The 20,220-nt window shown below is 41.7% G+C and overlaps 1 protein-coding gene across 3 annotated transcripts in view; it reads right to left on the bottom strand.

The window, feature by feature from the left end:
• Positions 1-20,220, bottom strand: part of DGKD (diacylglycerol kinase delta) — a 57,484-nt gene that overhangs the window by 34,448 nt on the left and 2,816 nt on the right. For all 3 annotated transcript variants that reach the window (XM_021544386.3, XM_021544389.2, XM_021544388.3), the window contains 2 exons: positions 7,517-7,627; positions 6,745-6,825 (listed from right to left, as the gene is read on the bottom strand). In XM_021544386.3, the coding sequence (XP_021400061.1) occupies positions 6,745-6,825; positions 7,517-7,627 (192 nt within the window). The remainder of the gene's footprint in view (positions 1-6,744; positions 6,826-7,516; positions 7,628-20,220) is intronic.

The raw sequence follows: 20,220 nt of genomic DNA, 5'->3' as shown, positions 1-20,220 counted from the left end.
GATTATCAAACAAAAGCTTCCAGTGTTCAGGTACAAGGGCAGATATTATTTCAAAGCTGTAAACTTCCCCCTACGAAAGCAAAAGCTCTTCACAATCTCCTTCACTTTTCAGCTCCCTGTCTATCCTGTCCCACAGTAAAACAGCTAAATCTCAGTCTGATGACTTCTTACAGTAGTTTCATCTCTCTCAAAACCTCCCGCATATTTTTGAGTCACTCTGTAAAGTACAGTAGCAATCACCAGATCTCTCCACCCACAGCAACTTCTTCCAGACTCTTTAACTCTTCTTCCATGTTTATCTTCTTTTTGGTAGTTTTTCTCCAGATTTTTCCTTCTTTTGTGACAGCAGACTAATAACCAGCTCCCACAGGAGGCTGGATTAAGAGTCCCAAAAATCCTTGACATGAAAGGATTTTAAATCACTATTTTCACTGACTAACAGTGACTCAGAATGGTCTGTTTACCAAAGGGCCTTTTCTCAAGGAGAAAAAAACTGAAGTCTGGATTACAAACTACTAAAATAGCAAAGTATTTTGAAACTGCAGCAGTTCTGACAGGAAATGGGGACTGAACTGCACTTAATGAAGGAAGGTGGAAAACCAACAGAGCAATTCTAGACACGGCAATACACGGCTCAACTCATCTTTTCACTTGCTTATAAAGGAAATTCTGACAGTTGCCAATATAAACAAAGTACAAGCACAAGCAAAGAGTGTACAATTCCTGACTGTGTACACACATGGGTGTGGAAAAGACCACGAACCCCAGCAAAAACTGGATTTCCAGCATGTGCTCCAATTTTGCCCAGTTTAGAGACAAGAGTTTAAAAACAAGGAAAAAAGAAACATCCTCTTCAGAAGTCCCTCTTTTCTAATCTTCCCCTCTTCCAAACATTCATTCCAACAGTCATTCCATGACTGTGTGAGAATTCAGGACACCTGGGACTGGCCTGTGTCACTATGTCTCCAGATTAACCAATCTTTTTGCTGATGCCTTCTCTCTGGGTCCCTTTACCCTCCAACTGAAGAAACAGGGGAGGAAAATCCTCTCCCTTGCTAGGAAGCCCGGTGACTCCCTGGAGCATATGTTGAACTCCATTTTCTTCAGCGGGCTGAAGCCACACAGGGCAGTTTTGGGAATCTGTGCAAGTGTCAAACCATGCAGATTTTCCTGATCTCTATCAGCCGAAGCTTGAAGTCCAACTATGACTTCCTGCAAACAGCTTGCAACAGAAGTTCTTACATTCTTTCATCTTATAAAAATAAGTGACATGCTCTTTCTTGAAGCCTGTATTTCAAATCAGCACAACCAATCTCTCATCTGGGTTTCTCTTGTTCCAACAGTGCCTTACAGGCACATAACTTCTGTGCTAGGCAAGAGCAGCAAACTTTCTGTAGCTTCGGCAGCTTTATTTTCTTTCAAAACCAAACTCTTCAGAGAAGACTTCACTGCCTTCTCTACTGAAAAGAATATATTTTAATTTAAAAGCACCTACACAAATAATTCAACTTGACACAAAATCATGAACAGGCATAGCCACTTTCACTTCACTGTGAATGCAAACATCAACAACATACTCTCCCCATCAGAAAGGACTGGCAGCACTTCAATTTTTTACCCAAGCTCAAGCACTTTGCCCTCTGTTTATAGGAAAGGTTACTAATCCAGAAATTAAAATTCATGCCATTTCTCCACAGCATCAGTAAGCCCTGGGACAATACAGCAAAAATAGACACTCCGGAGGAGATCAGTAAAGTAAAACTTCACAAGACAGAAACCACCAACTTTGCAGCTGAATAGAATCAGTACTAAGTAACAAGGTTATAATATGAAAAAATTGTAGCACACCTCAGGCTTCCATACAGCTGGAGAATGACATCCATACTCCTTCTCAGAGGTGACTGCACTCTCATTCAGGGGCACCAGCAACTCCCTTTCCTCAGAGAACCACTGTTGCCTCCAGTCATGCAAGTGCTCTGTAAGAGAGGCATTATTCTAACCTGAATACTTCCTCTCTCCTGGGACATTGGTCAGGGTGAATCATCAGTTAATAAACAGTATTCCTTAAGTGGGTGCAGCATTTCCAACAGCACCGCAGGCACATTTCCCTCTACTCTTCTTCTAGAGAATACATCAACATGAATCCACTCAGGAGAGAACATCTGAACACTAAGAGCTCATAGCAAACGTATGCCAAAGAACCTGAGCTTCTGATATCTGTTATGCTGGTACAGGTGCCACGTTTCCCAGCACTCAATCCAGAAAACTCACACTCCTGCTCTTACCGTTCACGTTCAATCTTCCTCTACACTAGTGTCCAGAGCAGCCTACTCTCTCAGAAAAAAACCTAAACAGATTGCCTGACATGCAAGGATTAGTCTCGTCTGTGGTCAGTCTCTCTGAGCTACGTACCACTTGCCACAAGCTGATTAGCTGCCTGCTTAAGGAGGAGCTGGGAGAAGTTTCCTTCTGACGGCAATGAAGTGAGAGGCAGGCGCTGACTGTAATAATATGCTGTTTCCTGTCTGCGGCTGAGCTGAGAGGTACTTCCCAACAAAAAAGGGTTTACAGGAGCTCAGGAGCTGAAGCTCCACCTCTTCCAGTGAAGAGCCATTAATTGTGGAGGAGGGGTCACTAGCATGGCTCCTGGCACTCAAAAACGTGCTCTGAACCACCTTCCATTTCACCAAAGCATCAGAAAGAAGAAACCAAACTACACAAAATTCCCTCTCCACACAGAGCATATTTCTCCTACAGGATCTCAGAACACTGAATCAGATGGGATAAGAAGTAAATGTTGTAATTCATGTTATGTGAATGAGGGTGAAAGTCCACACCAACATTTGGTAGCAATAACTGGAAAACATTTACCAAACCACCATGTGAGAGTCATATTGGAACACAAGATATGTACCTGGAAAGATATTATGTCCTTTCCAGGCCCTCTCCTGACAATGACAGGAGTTTTTGACTACTATTAAAGACCCTTATCTTTATACAAATCCTCCAGAAAAGGTCAATGAACTGCTAAGGAATCATGTCTTTAACTGTACCAACTACACTGAAGGCAGAAGGCTTAACTCAGTTGGCACCTTCTAGAAAAAAGCAGATCTTCAACCTACACACCAGTCTGAGGAAGAATTTGTTCAGCACACAAACATTTACAAAACTGGACCAAAGATGATAATCCAAAGTCTTTTCAAAGCCTTTTGAGGGGACAGCTGTGATAGCAAAGTGTTGACCTGAGCAACAGGCAAGAGTGTGTTTGGTGTCCCCCATACCCTGCCGGTGTTGCAGGGGGGAACAGGCATGATGGATGGCTCAGGCCATGACTCGGGTAAAGCAGATCATTTTGAGACAGAGATCAGTAAAACCTAGGCTTCCCAGCATCATCTTGAGAAAATGCTACTCCAGATTAAAGCATGGAACTCATCCTCACTGCAGATTTTGTTTTAATGCTCCTCACAGAACTGCAGAACAGTCTATCACGTCGGCACCTTAACAAATCACATCACAGCAAAACTGCACTGTGCAAGAAAAAACTGTTCATGAAAAGAGCTAAATTCTCACTGTGAAGACCCAATGTACCCAGTGTGATCCTAAATCATCTATCAGGTTTTTAGAAATCACAAGAGGTTTTGAGGGTATGGCTAAGAAAGTGCTGCTCAGAAATCATGGCCAGGCTCTGACCTCTCCCATCCAATGCTGCTGATTTCTATTTTGTTAGGAGTACAAAATAGCACACTGATGGCAAGAGTCCAGGCTAAAAGTTGACTGCTCTGTTTGAAATAAAGGGCCCTGAACTACCAGGACAACACACTTATCACTGCATTTGTGCCTCAGCAGATCTTCTCTAAGGCCCTGTGCAAGACAACAACAACCCTAGGAAAAAGCACTGGGTAAAGATTTATGCACCATGTACCCAGGCATCATACATGGAAAGCACCAGTCACATCTCAGAAGAATTTACCCAGACTTCTCAGAAGAATTTACCTTGTAGACAGCTGACTCTCAAGGACAGAGATGGCAGAGATGTGACAGAACCAGCAAACACCACACCTGGAGGCCTAATGAGAGAAGAGAGCTCTGGCATGGGGCTGCTATAAAATTTATTCCCAGAGGCTTCCTATTAAATACCTCTGCAGCCACACTGCCTGACCTAAAGGAACAAAGCTAAACATAAAACTTTTCATTACACATCAGGAAATGGAGCAGTACAACACTGTAAACTCAAAAATGCCCCGTGTCACATGCTTCCAGTCCATTCTATAGTCATCTATCCATTAACTCTGGGTAGCAGTCCTGAAAACTGTCCCCATTGCATCCAGGATACACTTACTGAGGAAATCTATGCAAGATCAACCAAGCAAATCACAGTGGAATTTATTACACACTTATTTTAAAAGGAAGAGGTCCGTGCCTTAAAACTCACTTTTCTTGCTCTCCTTCCTGCTGAGAGCAAACAAATGACCTGTCAGTCATGTCCTATGTAAAAGGTTTACTGGCAGCTATTTTTTAACCTTACTCCTCTCTCCATGCAGCACAACCTTTGCTGGCTTTATGCTCTGGTTTTCTCCTCTTATGAGACTGCCTCGTCATGCTCCTCAATGCACCTTCAACAGCTGCTCTTCTGACTGGTCAGCCGTTATTACCTCTTTGGTTTGGATAAACATTGTTCATCCAGGTAGTTTACCTGATGTTTTTGTAGCTTGTCAGGAACTCAGGGGTGTCATTCAGGCAACCTGACCTGCAGAATCTATACATTAGGCAGTACAGATGCCTGCACAGAGGCTGAGTTATCTCAGAAAGAAACCATTCTTTTATAAATTCGCAAGTACCAGCCTCCATTAAAGAAAACAGAAAACCAAAAAGAAAACCACAACATCTAAAACTCTGCTTACAACACCAAATGCTACGTATTTTCAGTTTAGGAGAAAACCTCAAATCGTATAACCCACTGATTTGAAACAGGGGAAAAAAACACATCGAAGAACTCTGAATTTTAGAAAGGAAGATACAGAGGGGAAGTAGAGTGGTCTCAAAGAAAACCAACAGAAAACTGCATAACTGCAAGGAATCCAAAGCACTGACAGCAATCATGTAACAGAGCAAACAGCAGCAAGACTAGGCCACCTTCTGATTTCTTAAGTAGTTTTAAACTTCAAGGTAAACGAGTAAAGTGCCTCCATAAGCCACAACAGAAAGAGGAGTTAGAAATAAGGAAGGAAACATGTTTTTCTTGAATTTATCTAAGCACCATGATACACTGCTCAGCTGGAGACAGTGCAAACTGTACCTGCTTGAATTTCAAAGTAACCCTTTACCTTTTATCAGTTAGGGAAGGCAGAGCCTGATACCAGAATCTTGGAAATAACTCTTCACTGTTTGACTCGAATGGGGCAATCTGAGAGAGCAAATACACTACTCCCTTCTGTCCCTAACACAGTCTTCCTGACGGGTATTACATCTCACCCAGCTACAACAGTAAGCAGCACAGTTACAGTGCCTGAAAAATCAGACTTTATGTCTATTTCAGAAAACTGAAGCAAGACCCAGGATAAAATGCTCTATTAACAGGTAAGTAACATCACAGTCTTGAAAACATATCCCCATCTCAAACCACTGTATAAACCTTCTCTCTGTACTCTCAACATTGACACCCGATATCAATATTTACTTACCATACCCAGATGTGTCTCCCACCATTCCAATTACAGATGTAGAAAGTGTTTTTAAGCTTTGGGAAGGTGTTGGGGTTTTATCTGGACACAGGCATTGCAAAGCCAAAAGCTAAAGCTACACAACAGAAATGCCCTTTTGCAGACGTTTAAAGCAGCAGATCACTCCTGCTGCAGCACAAGGCACACTGCTCAGTGTTGGTCGCCACCTGCAGGACCAGGAGGGATTCTTCCATCCACCTGGATTGTTCCCCACTTCACTTTGCCTTAGAGCAACACTTCTTTCCCCAGACCCTCCTCCTCTGTTCTGAGCCCCTCCGCAGCTGTGTGGAGGTTTTCTGCTGTTCACCATCTGGACACGCACCCTGAAGGGCTGATGTTAATGGCTTATTTTTCTGTACATCAGGTGCTCCCCCACATTTAAGCTTGCAAAACACCTACACCTTAGAAATAAAATCATTTTTCCTCCTAGCTCCTGAGCCTGGAGAAAATGAAGCAAGGACACCACCACGTTTCCAGACTGCAACTACTTAGCACACATTCCACATCTGATAAGTATCCTGAACCAATCCCACAGTTATTTCTGTGCTATTTCTTTCTGTTCCTCCTTTTGCTTTCCCACTATATATAGCATGCATATATAAACACACACACACACAGACAAATAAATAAAGTCAGAGAAAGAACTTTACATATTTTAATGCCTATGGGGAAAACTAAATTCCTTTAGCAAGATCTCCAGCACAAACATGAACATCACCTCTAACTTCCTCAGCAGAACAGATTTTTCTGTCCCACTGTGCAAACAGGTTCTATCAAACCCTCTTAGCTTACAGAAAATCCCCGAATGCCAAGTCTTAGCACAATACATAGTAACCTAAGGTATTTCCCTGAGGTAATTTCCCACATGCAAAAATATGAGTTATCAGATTGTAAAGAAAAGTAAGTTTATTATTTTTCATGAAAGATGCTGTGGAGATTGTTCAGGTGTTTTTCAATTCTGCAAAAGAGATGGGATGTGTGGAAAAGATGGAAGAAGAACAGAAAATAATGCAAAAAGTCCTACCGTGAAGCTGTTGTTGACATTCTTTGTGCTGGATTCTGCCACACTGGCATCTGTCAGATCCACCTCATCAAAAATAATGGACTGCAAAGAAAAAAAAACAAAAATCTAAACAAATTATTGAATCCAATGTATAAGCAGCAGACTCAAAGGGAGTCTGCCTAGCATGCTCCATATCACAGCATTTGAAGGAAATCCATATCACATGATTTGAAGGAAAGACTCAGCACAAACAACATCAAGGACCTGGAAATATAGTTCCATACACGAGGGATCACTCTGGCCTGCCTTCAGACAGTGAACACAATGACTTTATTAAAGGATTATTTAAAAAGAACACCAAATAACTGTAGGTTTTGTTCTTGTGAAAGGAGACAGTTTTATATTTAGTTGACTATCAGCATACTAAACCAGAGGCATAGTTCTCCGATTTGATAAATTCTAGCCTTGCTCGTCTATTGCACTTTCTCCTTTCATTCATATTCTCTTCTTTCAGAATTGATTCAGAGTCTGTTCCCTACTAACGTGCACTAAAGGGAGAAAAAAATGTGGAAAAATCAGTGTCACAGGTCTGCAGATGCTTCATTTCAAAACTAAGGATTTCCAAGTGTGAGGCAAAACACAGGGATCTTCTAGTTAGCTACAAAGCCTGAAGACCAGTGCCTAAAGAGCTCTTTTCTCTGCTGAGGGCTGCCTCCCCACTGACACCCATCTGCCTCCAAAGCCCCTCTACTGACTTCCTTCCTTGGCCTCACTGGTACTGTCAGGACCTTACCTTAGCAGTTTTTGCATAGTACAGCGTTCGTCCTCGCAGCTTAAAGTATCGTCTCTTCCAGCGCTGGAAGGAGCTGGTCTGTTTCATTAGCATTCCCTCTTTTATGACAGTCTACAAAAGCATCAGAGGAGAGCAGTGAAACATAGGTTTTACTAACAGGCACATTTTCTGCTTCCCCAGCACACACCTGTAGGGGCACAACTGGACTTGGAGACCAATAACCTCAGTGCCCTCTGCTGGAAGCGTTTCACAGATTCATTCAGCAAAACTGAGCAGCGACTCTCATGAACAAACAGCCCACACTGCGGTGAGGTTTTACCCTTGTCTCCAGTGCTATCACGATACCAAAGAAGATAAATAACTTAAAATTGCATGAGTGTTTCCAATCTAACAGTGATTTGGGGAGTGTAACAGTTAAACTCACCGAGGTCGGATTTCAGTCACAGGTAATTGCACCTTTCATTTAATTGGCATCTGATTACCAGCACAAACACACCTAGGATATCTGTCTCTACCTCCAGCTGTGCCTTGCAAACCAGCACCTACCGGGCACAGAGGTGGCAAGGTGCAAGCCCAGGGGGTGAAGAGTGAAACCAGAGCAAAGAAGTGAGCTATATCCAACATCAGCATTTGGTATTCTTCAGATAGTCTTGGCCCTGCTTCGGTACTCTCTGGCCAGCTGCCATTTCCCAGGGCTGCAGTGCCAAAATTGTCTATGCACACTTTCTTTCTTTAACTGCTTTATAACTAGACTGACATACCAGCATACACAGCCTCATATGCTTGCTCATATACTTCGCATATGTGGGGGTATGGATTTAATCCACATATACTTAATTCAGGTTTGAATACCAACAGCTACATGAAAATAATCTCAAGAACTGCAGCTCAGAAAGACAAAAAAGTCGCAGCTGAATGTCCAACCCCAAATTCTTGATTGGAAATACTGCCCAGGAGCTGCAAGCAGTGCTATGTCATGCCTTGATATCACAAGAAACCTACTTCTCCTCCCCAAAAGAGTTGCAGGAACCTACTTCTTGCTGAGAGAGCCCAACACGATAAACACACAGTTAAAACACAGGACACAAATGGTCTGACAATCTTGTAAGACAGGTTATTCTGTATCTTGGTGCCAGGAAAATGACATAGCTTTAACATACCAGAGGTCTCGGTGGAATTCAGGTTTGTAACAGTCAGGTCGCTGATAAGTATCAATTCACAAACAGCACCAAATGGACACTGCCAGGCTAATACAGCACACAAAATAAATACTCTTACTGATCCACAGGATTTAGTTCATTTTAGAACTCCTTCCAGGGCATTAAACTTGCTTTTTAAATACTATATATATTTCTAATGCGCGCCTTTAGTTTTTGGAACAGCTGTGGATTTTGATACATTCCACATACACTGGCCCTTGCCAAGCTCAAAGCTTCCTCAAAAACCACTTCGAAAAAAATGCTGACTATAAGGAGAAACATCCGTCTGACAATATATGCTTCTCTTTTGCTAGACTGAGCTATCCTCAAACTGGCCTGAGAGATCACAGGGTTTGGACCACCATGGTGAAGCCTCTACTCACAAATCAGCTGAGAAAGAGCAGGGTCCACATTCCACCAGATCCTAAAGAGAGCTGTCAGATATAGAAGCCACTACAATCTTTCTCCACTGTGTTGGGAAATAGAAAAGGGGGAGAGCTCCCCTGTCTCCTGGAAGAACAGCATCTGCCTTGGATGCTGGGCCCTGGCCAGCTCCAAGGTTAGCAAACCCTAAAAGCCTCATTGCTTCCCAGTGGTCTGTTTCACAAAGCCACCTGCACAGTGGAAGAAATACCTGCCAGTGCTCAGACAAACATCAACTTATTGTGCCTGCTTCAGGCAAACTGGGAAATGCCAAACTCCACACCACTTCCACTAGAATGAAAGAGAAAATAAAAATGCACAATTGAGGATTAAGCTCCTATAAGGAAACGGCAGTTTCCCATAGCAGCTCCCCACAGCTCTGAAGCAGTCACTGAAAGGCATCCTGGCACTCATTTTCACAGGATACAGCAGCAGGAATATACTCAAAGAAGCTATAAAGCATCTAGTAGTGGCTTTAGGATCCAGAAGCTAAACACACCATAGCAAAAACCAGGAACAAAATGTTAAACCACCTCAGAGCTGGTGTTATGTAAATAACCCAAAATTCAGACATTATCTTAGCTGAAGCTTCAGCATAAGAGAAGACAAAGTGCAAAGACTAACCAAACAGCATCCCTTGCTGAAACAACCCTGCAGGCAAGGCCAGAGCTGAAGGCACTCATCTGGAACCCAGAAAGATGCATTCATGCTTCTACTCTGCCATGGACTTTTTATGAGCTCCCAATAAAGCAATTTTCACTCTGAAAATTTGGGAAGGCGTTGGGGTTTTATCCCCCCTCTGTCAAGTGGAACAAACAGCACTTGCCAACTCTGTGGAAACCCACTAAAATATATATTTCTCTCACAAGTTATTTTAATGTCCAGCACCTGAGTATCAAAGAGAAATGTAAAGTACCAGCATCCAAATTACAACATTAAAGAAATCCCACATTTCTACAGCTTATTTTTTTACAGGGAAGAAAATGAGAAAGTGGCAGGAGATATTCCAGCTTAAGACAGAAACATGGAGTAATTTTTGCATTCCCTGGAAAAAAACACATATAAATATGTGAAAGCAGCTACTGAACTCTGCAAAGCCCTGAACCAAATCAGAGAGGAACTAAAAATCCTGGGGAAGACTCCTCAGTTGAAAAGCCCAAAGATATCAAGTCAGTCAGGAGGCTGATCAAAAACCAGCAACTTGCAGAAAGAGATTGCAGAGCTCTGTTGCTATGTTTGTTTACAGCTATGGTTAAACTGGGGTCAGCCAGAGCCCTTACACACGCCAGGTTCAGGCAGCATCACTTGACCCAAACTCTTGCCCAGCCCACCAGCACAGTAACTCTCAGCAAAATAATGACTCTGCCTTCCCTCAGCTCCCACCTGCTCCCTCACCTGAGTTGGACTTACTCACCTCTGCACAAGACGTGCATTCCTCCATTCCTCTTTTACACCCTTTTTTTGTCTTTACCAAAATGCTACACTTGCAGAGGTCACCATGCTCCGGCCTAAGCGGCAGTTCCTGTCATGGCCAGGCTCTATCTATGGAAAACCTCACAGCTACCCAGCTCAGACATGAAAGGCCAGAGCAGCTCCTTCTGCTCACAGCAAACACGCCTCTGGTTCAGCGCTGCCCGTCTCTGCATGAGAGCAGCCAGGCTATTTATAGGCACTCAGTTCAGCACAGTTTGGTGGGTTTGGGCGGAAAGGGCCAGAGATAAGATCAAGATGACTTTATAAAATGATGTAGACATCACTGCCTTTCTCTTCCTCTATTTTGACTTTACAGCCAAAGGACTTGTTACTTGCAGAGGAATGCAGCTGCAGAAAATGAACTGGGGAGAGGACCTGGCTGCAAAGTGACACAAATTAAATAAAAGGGGGGAGGTGAACAGCTACTCCTGCTCCCCAGCCTCTCAGCAGATTTTTAATTGAAGAGCTACTCTGATCAGATTACTAGGCATGTAATTCATCAAGATAAAAGTGAAATTGCTTCTCCCATAATGGAAAGAGAGTGTTAAATCTATTTTTAGTATCATATATTGGATCCTATGGGAAAAGCTACTGCCCTGAAACACTATGAGGATGCGCATATAATTATCCACATCCTATTCAGGATAAATACTAAAATTGTTTGCAATGGAACTGTGCAGACTTTTCTATCCAGCTGAGTCCCTTTCCAGTGTGGTGTCCTGTGGCATGGCATTCCATGGGCATGGACAACACTATGAAAAAATGAATTATTGTCTCAGATCAAGTGTAAAATGATGTGATAGTGGTTTCAACACTGATCCCTTTTATCATATTGCAAGTCAGTGTAAAAAAGGTTACTGAAAAAACTGACACTTTAAAACAACACTGTACATAGCAGAGTGTCTTAGGAAGTCTGAAAAGAACAAGATTAGATAACTGAAAGGCAAAGCCTAGGAAATTTCTAACATTTTAGTATTTATCTTTGGCCTTGAAGAACAGCAACTTCCTGTAGAAAAAAATTCAGTTTATGGCAAGCAATACACAACCCTTCCCCCAGCTCATCCCATTTCAAAACTTGACATTTAGGAACAGCAATAATATGTTCTCAGATTTCTCCTGTCAAAATGGATGCAGGGTGCAGGCCTAATCCTGAACTGACAAAAGAAAAGTTTTACCACTGACCTCAGTGAAACAGGAATGGTTTCAAACAACTCATAGGACTTAAAAAAAGAACTTAAAAGAAAGAGAGCCTTATGCTTCACTGTTTCCCCTTCCGGCCTTGTAAGAACAAGAAGCCAAAAGATTAACAGGAGCTGTTCAGAAAACCAACATGACAAAGTTGTGTTTTTGGCAGCACTGCTCCTCTGAGGTGTCTCTGCACCCAGTAACCCATGTCAGGTGGTCAGAGATTAAGTGTGACACAGATTAAGTGCTTTCTACACTGATGAGTGACTCTACTAAAAGTTAGGAAGTATCACGTCAGATTTCAGCTACTTTCAGATTACATCCCTTGTTCTCCTGCACATAGTAGTGCTCACCAAATGAAACACAGGAGTAGACAATCCCTTCCTGAAGCTTAAAGCTATTGCCCCATTTGGAAGTAGGGCTCTTAATAAAACTGATTTCCTAATCTGGAAAACAAGCCCTATTAGCCAGACTGAGGGTGACTATCAAGCATGTCCAGCTGTCAGGCTGGCAAGTGTCCCTCAGCACAGGGAGGCTCCAAACCATGTTTGATAGAGACAGAGGAAGAACAATGCAACTTATTTCACTACTGAGATCATAACATATTCTTAGGGGCAAATACTCAGTGCAGCATATTAAAAACAAGAATTATGCTTCACTGACACATCTTTCCAATGAAGAAAAAGAACTATGTACAAGGTAACAGCACAATGAAACAAAGCTATCTAAATAGCAACTCAAGAACCCCAAACCTGAAGTCCCCAGCATGTGGATTTCTCTGTTGATCATGTGTCTTTAGAATGTAAAAACTTTTAAGACACACATAGTTTCTATCTGTATATACCACAAAACACTGATTCCAAATAACAAATAATTGACTCAACAAAGCACCAAATGCAGAGAGGAAAAAACAAAATGCAAAAGTATATGCAGAACTGGGCTATCTTTATAGATGCTTACTAGGCAATTTTAGAGAGAGCTGAGCCCCAGGGACCAAACAACCTCATCTAGTCACCGATTTTGAGTAAACCATGGCAAAAAGGACAGGAGTAGGCCTGCAGGCACTTCAACATGGCCATGCCATGCTAGGGCAGGTACAAATCTGAGTGCTGTACCTTGTGGATGAAACAGTTTTAGTAGATGGTGTCATAAAAGCCCTCCTCCTCCTCATAAACGTGAAACTAATTAATATTTAGAAATCAAATAAAACACAGTAAATCCAACAATGAAACTACAGGAATAAATCTAACCAACCCCATAGAATAAGACATGAAATGTCAAAAGGGTAGGGGTTAACAAGCTAATCTGAGAGCAACATCCTTCACCAGACAGTGGTCACACCCTGGAAATTAACTCCAGGAAGCTTGGACGGGGGAAATCTGGATCAGTAAAGCAATTCCAACGATGGAACACACAGAGAGCTATAGATCTATAGGGGAGTACAAGGTAATTACAAGTCGCATAGTCCTGTTTGGAAATTCTCCATTAAATGCACTTTGCTCTTGAAAAAGTAAAAATTGCATTAGGATTTCTTTCACTGGCATCAAAAGAGCAACACATTATGAGAACTCACTGCAAAAAAAAGGACTCAAGAAGAGTAGAAAAAAAAGTCAAAGCTGGAATCAACTGTCAAAATAGAAGCTGGGGCAATAAGTTGGAGGCCCACCAACAGAAGATGAGCACTACAACTGAGGAAGGGGGTTACAGCACAGACCCTTCTACAGCTACATGGGAAAGCCTAAGAAAACTCTCCTAACAACATCCTCCCAATTCTCCTCTATTGTAACCTCAAGACCTGCTGAATGAGCTGGACTCGGCACATGCAGTGAGAGACTAAGGCAAGCACGGCCGACAGCTCTCCTACAGCCTCCCTGCAACTCCTGAGACAGCAGAATTCAGAGCAGAGCACAGCAACCTATCCATGGAGTAGCTGAGATGTCACTGAAACAGGTAATGCAAGCTCATTCTCCTTGTCCGCAATAAAAAACAGGAATTGGCATCAAATACTGAAAAGGTTTTAATTTGTCTTGGCACAGATAAATGGTCACACACTTCATTCTTCATTAGTTAATGCTGCAGCCAATAAACAAAGAACAGGTCTTTGAACCGGCTTCTTTCAATATCAGGTTCAGCTGCTATGACTCTCCTGAAAGGGATGCACAGTCACAGACCTAAAGTGAACAAATTACCAAATGAAAAATAATTTGAGAGCACATAAAAATGTATATGGGAAAGGAAATATAACATACAGTGAATCAACGCGCAGCTCCTTGGTAAAATGAGCCCTGTCATAGAGCTCCAAGAAAAGTATTAAAACAGATGAATATTCTGGTCAGCTACTTAGAAGGGAGAATAAAAATCACACCAGTACACCGATGCAGGATGAGTTAGGAGCTGGTCAACTCCTGGCACACTAACTACTTAAGCCTCAGGATGCTTTCCATAGGCTCCCAGCATCCTTCCCAAACATATTTATTATAAGAGGAGAAACTGAGCACAAAACACCAGCCAACTATAGCAAAGATGAAAGATAAGGGCTCAAACCCATCCACAGAGATAGCTAAAGCCAAGAAAGCAACAGTTTAATAGCTGAAAATTTTGGAGTGGAATAAATATATAAAATTGTACTAATTAAATGTGAACTTCATACATTTAAGGCCAAAATGAAAAGTTCTACTGTTATTTTTTCTACCATCTAAAATTATATATACATGACTACATCCCTTCCTTGGGCATTTTTCCCATACACAAAAAATGTCAAAACACATTACCAACTATAAAACCTTCTGTCTATCACAAGCTATGCACCACCACCACAGAATCCCCTGTCTGAACTCAGAAGCATGTGGTTCTTCTGCTGAGGCACAACAATCAAACCTCATTTGGAATCATAGCTTGTATACAGAACCCTCTAATGCTGCAGCCTGTACCCCCATAGCTTAAATCACAAGCTCTTGTATTCAGAGCAACAAGTTACTACCAAAATCACGAGTCTAAGCCCCCCATCCACTTCACCAGTAAGCAGAAGGAGCCAGGCACTCACCATCGTGGGCTTGTCAGGGCCATCTGACATGCAAGTACCAGGTGGGGAAGTGTGACCAGTGCGAGCACAGAACAGCGAATGTATGGGAAAGCACATGCAGAATACAGCTGCAGATCTCATCCTCACACTCATCACCACCCCATCCTTCCCACACCGCTGAACGTCATGGAGACCTTGGCCAAGTGGAAGGAAAAGTCAGCAGAAAGTACCAGTAAGAGAACTTCAGGATATGGGAAAGTGAAAGTTATACCTTGAGGAAGAAAACTGAATCCTTTGCCCTTGTGTTGAGGAGGCTGAAAGAAAGACAGCTTCCTCCCACTGTGTCAGGACTCCCATCACCTCTGCTACTGAATTCTGCAAGGAGTCTTGTTTGGTAGGGACTGGTAGATGCAGAAGCAAATCCTCATCCTTTTACTCCAACTAGTATTCAAATAGATTGAGAGCAGAAAGCGGCTTTTGGCCTTCAGCCATTTAATTAATACTTAGGTATCTTAGAATTTATTTTTATCTCATCTGTAACAACTGTCGTAATCAGATTTTCCATATTTATGTATTAAACAACCTATGCTTTTAAGTTTTTTTTTCCTCATCTATTTAACATCGTTTTTAAAGGATACTGCAAAGTTTTAATTTGTTTTTCCACTTCCCCTGTTTTAATGTCCTGCAAATACCTCTGATCACGCCAAAGACTTCTTGATCAGCACCAGCAACAACAAAAAAGATGAGCACAGCCCTGAGAACACCATTTTGTTAACTTTCAGCTGAACAGAACAGAAGGGGATGGTGTGAGTTCCCAGAACACTGATTTTTAATAAAGCCTCAATGACAGATCTATAGAGTGCTCTGCCCTGCCTCAGCTGAGAGCAGTTCCAAGAGCAGGCAGCTTGCCTTGCCTGTTTTATCAGACACATCTCTGTCTTTCAGAGATCATGAAGGTAGCTGTCCCACAGGGTAAGACATTACCTGGAGCTTGCACCACCTGCCTAAGTTCCCAGGTCTGGGGATGACCTAGGTGATTTCTTGCATTTAATACAAGTATGTATCTACATTTTCCCTATAGGAAACTGCAGATGGCATCACCTTTCCTCACTAGAAAATTACATTAATAAATTTACTAAAGCTTGCAAGTCTCAAGTGCAATGTGCTCAATATAAGCATCATGTGATTAAGAGGGCATTTCCTTTCTTAAAAAAGGCAAACCACAACATCAGAACAGTGATCAGATGTAAAACTTTTCAACTTAGCAATGAAATGGTGAGGAAACAAAATGTTCTCCTATAAAACCAAATGAAGCAATCCTGTAACAATCAACTGCCTAATTGAAGTGGTAATGTTTAGCCATCAAGCCAACCTTTTCCTCTCTGGATGAGAGGAGAGCAGCCAGCTTACACCTCCTCCTCTATGTAAGTGCTCTCATGTCCAGGTGTGGTCCAGGGCCTGCAGACTGCAAAACCCATACCCTGTGGAAGCACTGCACTGCTGCCTCAGAGGTGCAGCACTACTAACAAGGCATCCACAGGAAGTTCATTACTTTCTGAAGTGTTTTATATAAAACATGTGAGGAGGGACCACAAACCATGGGAGCTGATGTGGAACAGTGCTGCCGCCTCAGCTATTCTGCCTGAATCTCAACTACCCCTGGATGAATATCCCACCAGGCTGCAGTACCAAACAGAAACATCTTAATATAAATTCTTAGTGAAACAAGAAGCAACGACCCATCAAGTAAAGAAAAAGCAGGGAACAAACTGTTTCAGTGGAGACTTAATAAAATATCCTTCAAATAATGGTTGGTGCATTTGAGATCTTGAAAGAACGCATTCCAAGAGGAACACATGTTCACTTGGGACAGTAGCATGCCACGAAATTTTCAATGATGCTGTGCCAATATCTAGGGTAAACCTTAAGCTTTCCAGGAATAGGGAAAAACTCTCTATATCTCATTTGTGCCTTCTCTTACATATGCAGGTATAGCTGCTATTTCAGAAAGAATCAGACTAGATTTGTAATTAAAGAAGATAAAGTTATGCAGTGTCTCACATGGTATACTGGATTTCCTAATCAGGTAATCTGGAGACAGACATTTCATAGTCTTCATTTATAATCCTGTACTCCTCCAAAGTTAAAACTCAATTTTTCTGAAACGAGATGTTTTGGGTAAGGGAAAATACTCTAAATATTTTAATTAAGTTTTATTTTTAAAAAGCAAGCAATTAAACCAAAACATTCAATACCTAAGTTTTTGGTTTTTTTTCCCTCTAATTTTATTAGATAGAATAATTAGAAGCCTGGAAATGTTTTAGTGATGTGGTCTAAGTAAATCCAAGCTCTCAAAACATGCAAAAGTTTAATATTAGTTCTTTAGTTCTTGGAACCTGATCTATAGTTAGAATGAATGAGAAACGCTTCAAGTGCGTGTGGTTTTGTGCTTTGTTTTGTTGTACAGTGGGGTTTTTTAGTTTGGGTTTGTTGGCTTTTGGGTTTTGTTTTTTTTTTTTTTTAACAAGGAAGTAACAGCTGTTACTTTCATACAACACCCAAAACTCTCCAGCAGCAAGGCAAAGTTACAGTACACCACTGGAAACAGTGTTGGGAGGTTTCCCAAACTGTGTCAAAATAGACGAGTCTGAAGTGCACATGAAACAGAATGTAGATTAAGGGACAGAAACATTCATTCAGCCTAAAATCCTACCTGTGTCTTGGTGCTCAGAGAAGAAACTACTATATGCTTACTGCGAATCCAAGAAAATTCATGCCCTTAAACCTGTGTTCAAGATGTTCAGTTTCAGTTCAATCACAAAAACTTCTTTTGAACAGTTCTCACTCTCTTTAGGTGAAGAGTTCCCAGTTTCTATCTGGATCAAAGCATAAGCCACAATTTATGACACATGAAGATCCTAAAATGTCCTCTTTCAGACAGCCTTTTAGAAATCAGCAAAACAAAACATACAGACATTTTAATATGTTTTACTGGAAGATGACACAGACAGAATATGAATTAAGTAATGAATTCCGGAAAATTCTTTCCTCATTTCTTGCTTATTTCTCTTACAATATTGCTTTACTGAAATGCTTTGCTTCTTATCATAATACTTCTTTCAATACTTGTATTTCAAACTAATAAACTTCTCATTTTCCTCACTCTAATCTCAGGAAACCTTAAAACACTTGCCCTCCAGAAATAAAAATACCACTTCTTTACCTATAAGATGGACATTTTATCTAATAGGCAATACAAAAAGAAACAAAATGAGCTTTCTTCAGCTGCCCATGCTACCCACCATATGTCTGAGGACTCAGTGTAGTACACTCTGGAAACTTGAACAAAAAAACAGGAGAAACACTTTGCTTCCCCCTCTTTTCCTTCCTTTACCCTGCAGGGTGGCTCCAAGACCTCAAGGCTACTGGTCAGAAAGAGAATCACAACTTCCCATAGCACCAAAAGCATCACCTATATCTGGTACACAGCACAGAAAAGGGAAATGTGTTAGTTCAGGTACTGAACAGTCTGTGCACTGCAGCATAAAGCTCAACACCAGTTCATCTGTACTGCTTTTCAGAATATAAATGAACTTGACATATCTCCGCTACCAGAGCTAGGCAGCTTCCCAGAAAGTTTGGAGAGCTGCTCACTCTGTTTGCAACTCTCGTGAAATATACACTGCAAACTTGTCTTAAAAAGTTCAAGGCAATGATAAATGCTTATAAAACTGAAAATATTACAGAGAAATTGCGTGTGAAAGTAAACAGAACTTAGACTGAACTAGTCTAAACAAGAAGTTCTCCTGATGCCACCCAAGGACGCTGCTGAAATCCTGTCTGGTAAACAGAGAGCTCAACATACCAAAGCTGGCAGGCTGGAAATCCCACAGAACTGATGAATGAAATGGGAAAATGGCCTGTTCATCCACCCTCCAGCTTTCTGAACGTTGTAATGTGATGCTGGAAATGAAAGGTCAAGTTCAAAGGAAGAAGCACATTTCACTGTCAGAGCTTATAAAAGGTTCTGTGCTCCTTGGTTTCACACCCTCAGCTCCCAGGAGCACTTGGAGTATTCCTGTGCCTCGGTCCATGCTGAGTGACAATGAGATGACACTACCACTTCAGCTGGTTCCAGCCAAGGCCTCAGCACTGCTTAGGAAGTGGGAGCAAGGTCCTGCAGTTGCCTTTCCTCACACACATCTTCCTCCTCTTAGCTCATTTCATCTCTTTCCTAATTCCTATCCATTCAAAAATACTTAATCTGCAGCTGCACCAACACCACCTGAGATCAGAGAGGAGCTAAAAGTAGTGCACTCAGGCCTTATGCTGGCATAAGTCTGTCAGGTCTCAAAATGGCTGATGAAGCACACAATTCAGCCTCTGCTTCTCAGCCAGCTGAGACAAGACCACTCACATTACCTGCTACACCTTACAATTATTATTATTACGGTGATAATAATAATTAAAAGACCCCTATAGCTTCTTCTCTGCCTCAAAAATTATTTCTAGCTAAAAGCAAGTAAGTACATTAGAACACAGTACTTCACTTTCCAAACACTGAGCCTTCCACTTCCCCTGCCCACTGCCTCACAAGGGACAGGTTTTCTAGCTGAAGAGATGTTACCTGTGATTTGCCTTTAGACCCTGCACATCAACACCTTAGTCCTTAAACATCCAAATGATTCCACTTGCCCCACTACTATCACACCAAGCTACTTCAGTCAAATACAGTTGAACAATTGTGGGGATTTGAGACAAATTCATTGAAGTTTTATGGTCTTGCAAGCAAGCAAGCAGCTTTACTTTAGGAAAACAGTTGGCAGTACAAGAGGAAGGAAAACATACCTTCAAAGTGTGACAAACAAGTAAATTCTCAGGAATTCCATGGGCACAACAGATTTTGTACTCAAGCTGCGGTAACAGTAAGCTTCAACGGTGATTTAGCAGTACTTACAGGCATGGTCTTAAGCTAACTGCAGCAAAAGATGTGGTCAGAAGAGATTTATATCCTCAGGCCATAGTAAAAGTCTGCCTGCATCTCCTACTGTCACTGACAGACCTGTCCAACAGCTTCTACAGCTTACAGTAGTCAGCACTCTATCATTCAACAAATTCAGAATTAGGTCTGCCTTTAAAAAGGAAGCAAGCTCTCAAAGTCTCATCAAAACCATGATTACCCACGAAGTTGTCTTTGCTTCTTGCCCTGAGGGCAAGGAAAGAGTATACATGCAGCAGCATGCAGAAAAGACAATGACAAACCAAAATGACATCAACAAGCAATAGAACAAATCAATCCTGAATACCAGAATACCTGGGCTTACTTGGAAAATTTGACAAGATATAGTCAAAGGTTTTTGGCAGGTTAACACACAGCTGTTAACCTGTTACTGTCTGCAGAC

Source organism: Lonchura striata, chromosome 10 (genome assembly GCF_046129695.1).
Source record: "Lonchura striata isolate bLonStr1 chromosome 10, bLonStr1.mat, whole genome shotgun sequence".
Lineage (NCBI taxonomy): Eukaryota > Metazoa > Chordata > Aves > Passeriformes > Estrildidae > Lonchura > Lonchura striata.
The sequence above is the reverse complement of the archived record's forward strand: the minus strand, read 5'-3'. Positions and strand labels throughout refer to the sequence as shown.